Source organism: Ranitomeya variabilis, chromosome 4, assembly GCF_051348905.1.
Source record: "Ranitomeya variabilis isolate aRanVar5 chromosome 4, aRanVar5.hap1, whole genome shotgun sequence".
NCBI classification, from domain to species: Eukaryota; Metazoa; Chordata; class Amphibia; order Anura; family Dendrobatidae; genus Ranitomeya; species Ranitomeya variabilis.
Window position 1 is genome coordinate 287,142,644 of NC_135235.1, and position 13,877 is coordinate 287,156,520.

At 41.2% G+C, this 13,877-nt stretch overlaps 1 protein-coding gene across 4 annotated transcripts in view; it reads left to right on the forward strand.

Moving 5' to 3' along the window:
* Positions 1-13,877, forward strand: part of CFAP74 (cilia and flagella associated protein 74) — a 153,126-nt gene that overhangs the window by 55,016 nt on the left and 84,233 nt on the right. For 3 of the 4 annotated variants that reach the window (XM_077250108.1, XM_077250110.1, XM_077250111.1), the window contains exons 15-20: positions 336-402; positions 2,657-2,746; positions 6,261-6,431; positions 8,652-8,808; positions 11,379-11,464; positions 13,263-13,385. In XM_077250108.1, the coding sequence (XP_077106223.1) occupies positions 336-402; positions 2,657-2,746; positions 6,261-6,431; positions 8,652-8,808; positions 11,379-11,464; positions 13,263-13,385 (694 nt within the window). The remainder of the gene's footprint in view (positions 1-335; positions 403-2,656; positions 2,747-6,260; positions 6,432-8,651; positions 8,809-11,378; positions 11,465-13,262; positions 13,386-13,877) is intronic. The other variant, XM_077250109.1, reaches the window with a different exon arrangement.

Genomic DNA, 13,877 nt, shown 5'->3' on the forward strand with positions numbered 1-13,877 from the left:
TTTCGATAGATCTGACTTTTATGCACTCGACAGTACCAAAGATATTTTGTTTTTATTTTATTAACACTTTAATTTTAAACTGAGCATTTGTTTTTTACACTGTGCTTTTCAGAAAGTTTGTGAAAAAGCTTGTCTGTAATGCTGTAAAAGAGAGGAGTGATGATGGTGGAGATGGTTTAGCGTAGTTATTGTAATTCCTGTGACAGGTTGCCTTTAAATCAAATGGAGACCTACAATTGCCAGAGAAGTGGAATTCAGAGGCCACTGCACAATGTCTTATCAGAGGATAAAATATACCAAATGCAATCCCTATGTTTTTCTCTTGATTTTCATAGATTTGACCCTCCAGGACAGATGTCAGCGGGAATGTCCTGTGAAATGATTGTAGTATTTAAACCAATGGTAAGCTGATAACATTACTTTTATATAGGACATTTCTGTATTTAGATAACCTCACAATTTGCTCACGCTGTAGTGAAGTGAATTGCATGCTTTGTAAAAACACGTTATGCATACATAGATTTTTTTTTTTAGATTAATACATGTTAGGTAGTGATGAGCGAATATACTCGTTACTCGACATTTCCCGAGCACGCTCGGGTGTCCTCCGAGTATTTTTTAGTGCTCGGAGATTTAGTTTTTCTTGCCGCAGCTGAATGATTTACATCTGTTAGCCAGCTTGATTACATGTGGGGATTCCCTAGCAACCAGGCAACCCCCACATGTACTTATGCGGGCTAACAGATGTAAAACATTCAGCTGCGGCAATAAAAACTAAATCTCAAAGCACTAAACAATACTCGGAGGACACCCGAGCATGCTCGGGAAATCTCGAGTAACTAGTATATTCGCTCATCACTAATGTTAGGACAACCACAGCACCCCCATAACAGCACCAGCTATAGTGCCCCCATAACTGATCCTGCAATAGTGCCCTCATAACTGATCCTGCTATAGTGTCCTCATAACTTAGCCTGCTATAGTGCCCTCATAATTCATTGAGCTATAGTGGCCTCATAACTGATCCTGCTATAGTGCCCCCATAACTGATCCTGCTATAGTGCCCCCATAATTAATCCTGCTATAGTGCCCCCCTAATTGATCCGACTATAGTGCCCCCATAATTGATCCTGCTATAGTGCCCCCATAACTGATCCTGATATAGTGCCCCCATAATTAATCCTGCTATAGTGCCCCCCTAATTGATCCGACTATAGTGCCCTTATAACTGATCCTGCTATAGCGCCCCCATAACTGATCCTGCTATAGTGCCCCCATAACTGATCCTGCTATAGTGCCCCCCATAATTGATTCGACTATAGTGCCCCATAATTGATCCTGCTATAGTTCCCCCATAATTGATCCTGCTATAGTGCCCTCATAACTGATCCTGCTGTAGTGCCCCCATAACTGATCCTGCTGTAGTGTCCCCATAACTGATCCTGCTGTAGTGCCCCCATAACTGATCCTGCTATAGTGCCCCCATAACTGATCCTGCTGTAGTGCCCCATAACTGATCCTGCTATAGTGCCCCCATAACTGATCCTGCTATAGTGCCCTCATAACTGATCCTGCTATAGTGCCCCCATAACTGATCCTGCTGTAGTGCCCCCATAACTGATCCTGCTATAGTGCCCTCATAATTGATCCTGCTATAGTGACCCCATAATTGATCCTGCTGTAGTGCCCCCATATCTGATCCTGCTGCAGTGCCCTCAAAATTGATCCTGCTATAGTGCCCTCATTACTGATCCTGCTATAGTGCCCCCATAACTGATCCTGCTATAGTGCCCTCATAACTGATCCTGCTATAGTGCCCCCATAACTGATCCTGCTATAGTGCCCCCATAATTGATCCTGCTATAGTGCCCTCATAACTGATCCTGCTGTAGTGCCCCCATAACTGATCCTGCTGTAGTGTCCCCATAACTGATCCTGCTGTAGTGCCCCCATAACTGATCCTGCTATAGTGCCCCCATAACTGATCCTGCTGTAGTGCCCCATAACTGATCCTGCTATAGTGCCCCCATAACTGATCCTGCTATAGTGCCCTCATAACTGATCCTGCTATAGTGCCCTCATAACTGATCCTGCTATAGTGCACCCATAACTGATCCTGCTGTAGTGCCCCCATAATTGATCCTGCTATAGTGACCCCATAATTGATCCTGCTGTAGTGCTCCCATAACTTTTCCTGCTGTAGTGCCCTCATAATTGATCCTGCTATAGTGCCCTCATAACTGATCCTGCTATAGTGCCCCCATAACTGATCCTGCTATAGTGCCCTCATAATTGATTCTGCTATAGTGACCTCATAACTGATCCTGCTATAGTGCCCCCATAACTGATCCTGCTGTAGTGCCCCCATAATTGATCCTGCTATAGTGCCCTCATAACTGATCCTGCTATAGTGCCCCCATAACTGATCCTGCTATAGTGCCCTCATAATTGATCCTGCTATAGTGCCCTCATAACTGATTCTGCTATAGTGCCCCCATAACTGATCCTGCTGTAGTGCCCCCATAACTGATCCTGCTATAGTGCCCCCATAACTGATCCTGCTATAGTGCCCCCATAACTGATCCTACTGTAGTGCCCCCATAACTCAGACACTGTTGTGTTTGCCCACTGTGTCTAATGATTATTCATTATTTAGATTAATGAAGATCTAGAAGGAGAGGTGATGATGCTGGCGCAGACTGGACGCTTCTCTGTTCCAGTCAAATGTGCAACGAAGAAGTGTGAGGTACGGTGACTGCTGCTGTATCCAGCAACGTAGCTGCATTACCATTGTATTTCCATTCCAGAATACATGTAAGCATAAAACATGATGGCACGTTTCTAGGATTTGCTACTACTATCTGATGCTGTGATTTGACAGTATCACTTGCCAGTCATACCCTGAAATTTGGGCTGTACAGTTTGGTTCTAAAATAAAATCTTCAAACTTTATTTGCATGAACTTTCACAAAAATATATACATATAGCCAAGCGAAAAGAAAGGTATCCTTTCTAGGCTTTTTCAACCTCGACAGTTTTTTGTCACTTCATGGATACAAACTAATGATACACACTATTTAAAATCAACGAGCTGTGATATAATTTATACGTGAAACTCAATTTATTATATTGATTTGTTATATTTTATTTTACTTGTGACCTTAGAGCGGTTGTCTTGTTAAAACAAGTTATGACCCATCCAGAAAATAGGTGATAGTTCACTGATCAGTGGGGGTCCGACCACTGGGATCCACACCCATCAGCAGGACAGAGAACTTTTATCCCCAACAGGGAACCTTTATCCCTGGACGCCTGAACGCTGCTTTTTTCATTCTCTCTGTATGTGCATTGCCGTCTATTCTAACATTGATAAAAGTCCCCGCTCTGCCGATCAGTGCACGTTCCAGCAGTCAGACTTCCACCGACCTTTTCTGGAAATAACTTGTTTTTCCTGGACAACTCCTTAATGTTCTTCCCTCGTTGTAAGGGTTACTTCTTCGGAATCGCCCTAGAACATAAGAAGCTGGTCTCCAATGATCTAATCATTAATTGGTTTTAAATAGTGTGCAGCATTAGTTTGTATCCTTGCCTCGAAAGGATACCTTTTTTTTTTTTAACTTTGATTTTTTGTAAGCGCTTGACTACTTGGCAAGGCTTATGTAAAGCTTGTGCACTCCTAGATGAACGAGGTTTGGATGTCTAAAATCTTGGTGAGCAAGCTACTAATCCCATTTTTTGCTGGGGAAAAAAGTGAAATTGATCACTATACCAATTAATTTATTATACTTGGAGACAACATCATAAAAGCATGATGCCACCTCTAACATAATTTAACCTTTCCAAAAATTCAGGACAAATATGGAGTCCATGGTGGGTAGAAGTTCAGAAGGGGCACTTGGAAACATCAGCTCTTGGATTCTGTAGATTGTTAGAATTTTAAGAGACTGCGTCAGATGGTGATCTCTGTATGGACGAATGGGGGCTCTGAGACTCATGGTTTACTGTAAAATGCTAGAGAAAACATAGTTTGAAGAATTTTTCAGTATCATCTCTATGCTGACGACACACACCACCTCCTCACCTCATCCCCTATCTGTCGGAGTCCCGCAAGGTTCAGTCCTAGGGCCCCTGCTCTTCTCCATCTACACCTTTGGCCTGGGACAGTTCATAGAATCTCACGGCTTTCAGTATCACCTCTATGCTGATGACACACATATCTACATCTCTGGACCAGATATCACCACCCTACTAACCAGAATCCCTCAATGTCTGTCCACTATTTCATCCTTCTCCGCTAGATTTCTAAAACTTAACCTAGACAAAACAGAATTCATCGTCTTTCCCCCATCTCTCGCGATCCCCCCAATGAATCTATCCATTACAGTAAACGGCTGCCCACTCTCCCCAGTCCCACAAGCTCGCTGTCTCGGGGTAATCCTTGACACTGATCTCTCCTTCAAACCACATATCCAAGCCCTTTCCACTTCCTGCCGCCTTCAACTCAAAAATATTTCACGGATCCGTACATTCTTAAACCAAGAATCTGCAAAAACCTTTGTTCATGCCCTCATCATCTCCCGCCTCGACTACTGTAACCTACTGCTCTGTGGCCTCCCCTCTAACACTCTCACACCCCTCCATTCTATTCTAAAGTCAGCTGCCCGACTAATTCACCTGTCCCCCCACTATTCCACGGCCTCTCCCCTCTGTCAATGCCTTCACTGGCTCCCCATTACCCAGAGACTCCAGTACAAAACCCTAACCATGACATACAAAGCCATCCACAACCTGTCTCCTCCATACATCTGTGACCTCGTCTCCCGGTACTTTCCTGCACGCAACCTCCGATCCTCACAAGATCTCCTTCTCTACTCCCCTCTTATCTCCTCTTCCCACAATCGCATACAAGATTTCTCTCACGCATCACCCCTACTCTGGAACTCTCTACCCCAACACATCAGACTCTCGCCTACCATCGAAACCTTCAAAAAGAACCTGAAGACCTACCTCTTCCGGCAAGCCTACAACCTGCAGTAACCACCGATCGACCAAACCACTGCATGACCAGCTCTACCCTCACCTACTGTATCCTCACCCATCCCTTGATTCTGAGCCCTCGCAGGCAGGGTCCTCTCTCCTCCTGTACCAGCTGTGACTTGTATTGTTCAAGATTATTGTACTTGTATTTATTATGTATACCCTTCCTCACATGTAAAACGCCATGGAATAAATGGCGCTATAATAATAAATAATAATAATTGGTCAGGGATCATAGGGATAGTTCTGATTTTCCAGCATGGCCTCCTGCCAGCTTCTCCCTGCACCATTCTGCATTACTGACTGATGTACGCACATAGCGACCTATTACTCAACTGGAGGGATGTAAGGAGAATACGGCCAGGGACCAACACTGGACTATTCAGACCTATCCCTATGGACTCCAGCTAACTTTTTCAATTATGTTGAGTAGAGCATATCTCGTAGCCACGCTCTGGTTCATGATTCCTGTAGTTCAGGCAGCGTGAATGTGATGACAGGTTCCCATTAAAGCCCTTAGTGATTTTTTTTTTTTTAATTTGTCCTTTTGTTATGGTCGCTGTCTTCTTCCGGTTTCAGCGGCGCTCCATTCTGCTCTAGCACCACGTGCCTGCATCTGTAACCTGCCGGATCACTGTGTGGAATCTCATAGACTTGCACTGAGAGAATTCCAAAACGTGATCTCCGCTCCAGACGACGACCACTATCACAAACGCAGACAGTTTACTGGAGCGCCGCTGAAACCAGGCGAAGACGGCAACCGATGGGAAAGTTACTACCTTCATGACACTTACATACATGATCCCTAACAAAGCTAAAAGTATGAAAAAAATGATTGGCGTGGGGATTTAAAGGGTCGGACATATACTCAATAAATGACTCTAGAGAGAGTAGTGCAGCTACATTTCATACCTTTTCAGAGGAAGCATTGCATAGCATTGTGTTCCCTATCAGAGTGGTTATTATAAATTTGGGATAACCTTTTATTAGGACAGCAACGTGATTTACAATGATGGATCAGATGTACGTTTAAGTATTGTAAAGGTTAACAGTATAGATACTAAAGTATGAAGCATCTATAAATAATGTGTCATACGGCCTGTGATATATGGGCTCTCAACATAGAAAACATGCATTTATAATATGATATCAATATAATTCATTTTGGAAGGTATAAATGTCATAAATATTAATGGTTAGCTGACCAGACACATATTTTACAGCTGACCATAGATAACAAATGTATTGATTTTGGGACGCATGTCATCGGGGAGACCGTCACCCAGTACATCACATTGACAAATAGAGGAGCGCTTGGGACGAGGTTTTCTGTAAAGCAAATAACACAAGCAAATGATGCACAGAAGACGCCTCCAGACATCTCTGAGGACACAGTAAGTAACTGTGTGTTGAAATGTTGATATGGATCATGCAAACTGGGACCATATCTGGGTATAAAGTTTGACTTAAGATAGATTTTTACATATAAAACCCCAAAATACAGACCATAAGCCACAGAGACTGCATGGTCGTGGGGCACCATGCCTCACTGAAGGCAAAGATGTGCCTCAAAATTTGAGTGTGTCAGAACTCAGAAGCTGTCAGGTGTGTACATGATGAATATCTCTATTTGTGGCCATTATATGACTTGTCTGCATTTTTAATAGTTTTCCTTGCTACTGGCTTTATCAAAAGAATGTAAGTTGTCTCTGAGCTAGTGGGTAGACACTACCTTCTATGATGTCTCTTATAGACAGCGCAAAGTGACATGATGGATTCCTGCTCTTCCCTCCCTGTGGCTCAGAGACTGAATCAGCAGCAGCATGAAGGGCATTATACAACAGTACTAAGCAGTGTAGCTGCAAATCCAGCACAGAAGTATCATAAATTTGCTAGCAGCTGCAGTAGGATCTGCCGATGTCTGCCTGCTCTGTCACTTTGCTGATTGTTCATCAATCCTCTTCCCTCCATACACGTAAATATGAACTTTAACCTATTTCAGCGAGCTGGCAGTCTATCTTGCTTTGATCAATATCCATTTAAGCTGTCTGGTCAGAGTGAATTATGAGTTTGAGGTGGATAGTGGGATGGAGTGGCTCATAAGTGATGGAATAAGCAAATTTCTCTAATACAAAGTGTCACAGAGTTACCGCGACTTAGAGGAGCCAGAAGACCTCAGCGTCTGATTACTCCTACTCCTGCACTGAAAAGAAGCACTTCACCTTCTTTTTAAACGGTGTAAATTTCTTTTGGCAGTACAGGGGTTAATCGGCCATGTTGAGAGCTCTGGGACCCTGGGCTCTCAGCTGAGCTGGGTTAGCCACTCTTATCCGCTATATAATCTGGGTCCTGACTGACACACATTGTCAGAGCTAGCTTATGCTGCAAGACTGGGAGGATAGGAGTTAGTGGGTATATGAGTAGGAGTTTGGTGGGTTTATCTGTTACTGTTGTTTGGTTTAGTAAGTGTGATAATTCCCTTTTTTCTACTTTATTTTTCCCCATCCTCCACTCTGCGGTGCATTCCTCTGTTATATGGGAGTGAATATTTGTATGCCTGTTATTTTCTGTTGCCGCTGTTTGTGTTGCCTTGTTCGTCTGGCTGGTGTACTATGGTGTACAGCTACTCCCCTCTACTCTGGGTGGGGGAAGGGTACAGACGGAGGGCGGATTCAGGAGATAAGGCAAGGTTCGCGGCCCTAGCTTCTTCACCTTCAGAAGTAACCTCGGGAACAGAGTAAGCTAGGGTGACCCTTAGCGTTAGGGACAGGCAAGGAGGTCACCTAACAACCGAGTTGTGACACAAAGTTTCTTATATCCACCTGTACCATTCATTTATGCCAAATTTCTTGAAGCAATAACTTTTAAAGGGGTTCTCCAAGAATGTGTCACATATTTCACACTGCAATCCTTCCTAGTCATGTGTCAGGACAGGTTTTAGCCTGAAGAAGCACAGGTCCAGACGTGTCTAATCATAATGCCAAAACCCATGACAGGCTACAACTCATGACACTGCCGTCAGGTGGCCACATACAGAAACATATAGCATAAATAACTCTTGACATAATATCGTAAAATCATGATTTTTTTTATGCTGATTATTTCACGCCTAGGGTGAATGTGACAGAGGAGACATCTGTATAAAGAGGAGTCCTGACTTATAGTAACCCGCCATACTGACTGTACATGTCAAAAGTATAGTGACCTTACCTAATGTCCTCCATGTCCTATGTCGGTTTGTTTCTTCGTCTCCAAAGTGACCACCATTGAAGCATGGGGAATGCTGTGAAAAGTCTAAACCACACTGACTTATCAGTTTAGGTGATATAATCTGATGGGTGGAGGCAGCTGTAGCAGAACGAGGGACATTGGCGACTATACCGTATAGTCACGTTATTGTCAAGGTGGAGGGTCGCTTTAGTCAGGATAGATTTTACTTAGCCGGGAACATGATATAACTGTCAGCCAAGAGGATGGATGGCTTAAGCCACTGCCAGATCCCCCAGGGTGCCCATATGCAAATTCTAATTTGAAAATAATTATGTTAACTATTTGTCTTTGTCTTTATTTTGCCTCATATTTGTAAAAAACACATTTTTTTTTGTATTTCTCAGATGCCTTCAGCTACAATTGAGAACATATCCTCTCCAGAATTTAATGATCAAAGCACAGAGATCCAAAAAGCGGCTCAATCAGATGCAGTATATGAAAAAATCGGTTATCGGGGAGAGGATGCCAAGAGCCCAAAGGGTTGTACAAATGCTGCAATAGGTACTAGTTATTTCTATTACATTTCTTGTACATGCCGCTGGAACCACAGGAAGCCTGAATCAGAAGGATGCATGCGCTGTAAGCATATCACAAAAAAGTAAAATTTGGGCGTGAAGCCCTAGCCAGCTCACCGACCGCCACAGGTGCTCGGAACTCCATCAGGACTAGGCGTGATCCACAGCATACAAAGATTAAGTGTTCCAGCTCCTTAAAAAAATTTTCTTTATTGTCCAATAGTTAAAATATCATAGTAGGCACAATCCCTTTTTGATAATAGTATGCACAGAGCAGGCACTAGTGATCCAGCTACGCGTTTCGATCCTACATGGATCTTTTTCACAGCTAAACTTCTGATTTCTGATGGTATTTTTATACATTCAATCCTCCAATCAGGATGTTCTTGGTTAACATGTGATTTAACCCTCCATTCGTCTGCATCATTATGTGCTACAATACATTGCAACATAACCATAAGTTTTTACATACAATATAAATAAGTAATTAAAATGTATATAGTTTTTTAATAAAATACATTCCAAGAAACATTTTTTTTTTCTTTTCTCTTTCTTTTTCTTCGAATGTATTTTATTAAAGAACTATATACATTTTAATTACTTATTTATATTGTATGTAAAAACTTATGGTTATGTTGCAATGTATTGTAGTACATAATGATGCAGATGAATGGAGGGTTAAATCACATGTTAACCAAGAACATTCTGATTGGAGGATCGAATGTATAAAAATACCATCAGAAATCAGAAGTTTAGCTGTGAAAAAGATCCATGTAGGATCGAAACGCGTAGCTGGATCACTAGTGCCTGCTCTGTGCATACTATTATCCACAAGGGATTGTGCCTACTATGATATTTTAACTATTGGACAATAAAGAATTTTTTTTTTAAGGAGCTGGAACACTTACTCTTTGTATGCTGTAAGCATATGTTTTTCTCTGCGGCAAAGAAAAACCAAGATGGGCAAGAGTCGTAACAAGTTTTGGATCCAGCAGCAGGTTAAAAAATTGGAAAAAGAGCAAGGGTGGATTTACTAAAAATGTGTACATCACCCACATTTATATTTGAAATCATGTTTTTGTTACTTAATTTGAAAGCAGCATGATGTAGGAGCAGAGATCCTGATTCCAGGGATGTGTCACTTGCTGGGCTGCTTGTTGTAGTTTTTATAAACTCATTGTTTTATCAGCAGGAGATTATCGCTACAGGACTACTTGTAGTCCTGCCAAGTAGTCCCACCCCGCCTCCCACACTGATTGGCAGCTTTCTGTCTATGAAGTTGCCAATCAGCGTTGTGGGCGGAGTTATAAAGAGCTCAGTATTCAGAGATCTGCAGCAGAGAAGACAATTTGTAATCAAAACTCCATGCAGCACCCAGTAATGTAAGTGATAAACCGCTGGAATCGGGCTCAATTTCTCTACATCATGCCGCTCTCAGATGGGGTAGCAAAAACTTGCTGACAGATTCCCTTTGATGAAACTTTTGCAGTTTTTTTTATCCTTGTGCTTGATCCAAAACTGGATTTTTGCACTTTAGCAAAATATTTCTTGAAGCCTAACAAACTTAATCCATGCAGCGGAGGATGGATCGCATGCAGTCTGGATTAAGTGGCATATACACATCGAGCAAGGGTGAGATTTTCTTATGCCAGTCTTAAAGAAAGACCCACTAGAGTAAGGTGCACTAAATTCAATGGGAAACGCACGCCTCTTCATGAATATGGAACATCTTTGCGTTATCCATGCTCCAGAAACTGAGATCTGCATCTGCTGTGACTAGGAGTGGATTTTTTTCTGTAATGTCTGGTGTGAATTTGTTGGGCTGTTGTTAGGTTGAGCCACCATTACATTAAGCCTTGCTTGGTAGCAGGGCTGACATAAAACAACTGCAAGTTGCAAAAAAAAGCAAAAAACAAAAAACAACTTTTATGGATTTCCCCCAATGTGATCACTGTGCAGTCTGGACAAAGAAATACAATAAATACTTATTGGGGGACAAAGGCATACGAAATGATGAGATCCTACCATTCACGGTCCTTGGCAGGGCTCTCTCTCTCCCGGTAGGGCTCAGACTAGGTTCCCCATAATATTATATACTGTGCACCCTTTTATAGGGGTTGTCCTATGAAAACAAGTTAACTGGCTGATCAGTGGGATTTCCACCCTCTGGGACCTGCACCGATCAGCAGAAGGGGACACATTTAGAATGGACCTGCCCTCCGTTTATTTCCGATGAGGCCTCTGAGCACTGCACTCCATCAGCCCCATAAAAAATGAATAGAACGGCTGTTGAGAGTCCAACTTGCTACTCCATTTTGCACCAGACGCTAAGGTTCCTCATCGGATTTAAAAAATTCTGATAGTTGCTGGTCCCAGCAGTTAGCTTCCACCGATCAGTATTATGTCCATTGTTTGTTTGTTTTTTTGTTTTATTTTTTTACGAGGTATTGTCAGATTGCTCATTAACCAGAAATATGGATGTATATGAAAAGTACATAAACTGATTATAGCACCACTACATGTACGCTTCTTTTTTGTATGGATTGGATGTACTAGAAGGTGTTAATGAAGAATCTCCTGTGGTTGATGAGGATTTACTGGAGGATTCTCTGGAGGACGGTGCTGAGATCAGGTTGGGTGAGGTAAGAGCGTTGTATCAGTCACTGTAAGGTTTCCAGTCTATGTAATATGTAAGTCTATAACTACTTCTAATTTTTAGGTGTTTTTTTATGAATCATAGCTGCAGATTTAATTAAGATCAGTAGCTTTATTTAAAGGGCTTTTCCATTATTTTATATCTCGACCCCATCTGCCCTAAGAGCTGAAGACAATCAGATTTGTAATTGTGTTTTATTACATGACTCTCATCTGCTATCTCGTTACCGGTACATTGTTTTCTTCCGGTGACTTTCCATCCAATCCACCTGTTTTCCTTGCTCTGAATTTGAACCGATCGTCACCAACCCGTCACTACCTCCCTCCCTAGACTTCACACCTCATCTGGAATACTGTGTCCAGTTCTGGGAACCACATTTTAAAAAAGACATCGAAAAACTGGAGCAAGTTTGGGGAAGAGCTACCAGGATGGTGAGCAGACTGCAAAGTATGTCCTACGAGGAACGATTAAAGGATCTGGGAATGTTTAGCTTGCTAAAAAAGAAGGCTAAGAGGAGACTTAATAGCTGTCTACAAATATCTGAAGGAATATCACAGTGTAGAGGGATCATCCTTATTCTCATTTGCACATGGAAACATGAGAGGTAATGGAATGAAACCGAAAGGGAGAAGATACAGATTAGATATTAGAAAAAACTTTTTGACAGTGAGGGTGATCAATGAGTGGAACAGGCTGCTACGAGAGGTGGTCAGTTCTCCTTCAATGGAAGTCTTCAACCAGAGGCTGGACAGACATCTGTCTGAGATGGGTTAGTGACTCCTGCATTGAGCAGGGGGTTGGACATGATGACCATGGAGGTATAACTTATATGATTTATTAAAAGGGTATTATGGTTGCAAAGTGTTATCTCACAAGTTTTAGCTTTTCACTGGATAATATCTGGTGTGACATCTGGGACCTGAACTGATTACCAGATTAACTGGCGAGTCTGGATCCCCTGTGAGATTGGAGCACTGGTCATAGCATGCACACAACTTCTCCATTCACTGCGTATGGGATTTCCATTCAAAAAGACACTTTTTTTGTAATAACATGTTTTTTTACGCATTTTTCAGCAAGGTTTTTATACATTTTTAATAATAATAATAATAATAATAATAATAATAATAATAATATGGGGTGTAGCTATAGAATGTGTTTTTAGCACGTTTCCACAGCAAAAAAACTAGCCAATAAAAGCAGCGGCAAAAGCATTAAATATGCAGATTGCCTCTTCAGAGAGAAAGAGGACTTGAACTCTAGATTGCTACTTCCAATAGGTGGTACCAGAGTTCTAGTCCTTTTTCTCTCTGAAGAGACAATTTGTGTATTCTCATTCAAATGAATGACAAGCTTGTTAGAAGCAGATTTGAAGGGTTTTTTGTAATGTGGATTTTGGATGCGGAATCATTTATCAGTACATTGTCTATTTGAAAAAAAAAAAAAAAAACCTGGAGAAATATTTTTTCACTGTAAAAAAAATAAAAATAAAATAAAAATATGGCATTTATATAAAGAATATCCATCACAAAGAGCTACTATAGATCAGGATCTCAGGGACTGACTTTTTGGCACTGCCTTCTTAGGGATTCCTTAACAGTCAATACATTTTGTATTTTTGTGAGTTGGGAGGATTGCTCTTTTTTTTTTTTTAACAAGGTTGTGATATAGAGGCGTCTATATTACAGTTTTTGTTGCCAGGATTTACTTTTCCTCGCTTCCCTTCAATTCCGCGTTTTTGTTCCATGCTGATTTTGTTTTGTTTGATGTCATCTGTATTTCAGGTGACAGATGGAGAGATAGGATCCTTCTCCTCTGTTAAATTACCAGTTATATTTACTCCGACCTTCCCAGGAAAATCAAGTTCACTGTTTGATATTACCTTTGAAAACCAAAGTTTTAAAACTGTAAGTAGCATTTTTATTGGAATATTGATTAATGTCTTTCTTTCTGTTCTCTTTTATATATTAGGATTGATGATTCTTAGAAATGTAGTTTACTATAATATTTTTGTTAGATTATTTTAGAGTTTTCATAATAACCACTGAAGCTGCACAACGCCGTGACATTTTCTGCAGCTCATTTTCAAGCTTTATCGTACAGACCGGGACAGTATGACTGAGTAATTTCTATATCATTACAAAGGCGGGAAATTATTAATAATAATAATAATAATAATAATAATAATAATCTTTATTTATATAGCGCCAGAGCAGAGCTTTACAGTTTAACAGTTTCAAACACAACAGTCATAAGTAACAACGTTAACAATACAATAATTAAAGCAACATAAGACAACCCTGCTCGTGAGAGCTTACAATCTACAATGAAGTGGGGGAGATACAAAGTACAGGTGTGTATTTACAATGATGTAGTTACAATGATGGTCCAGCCATCTT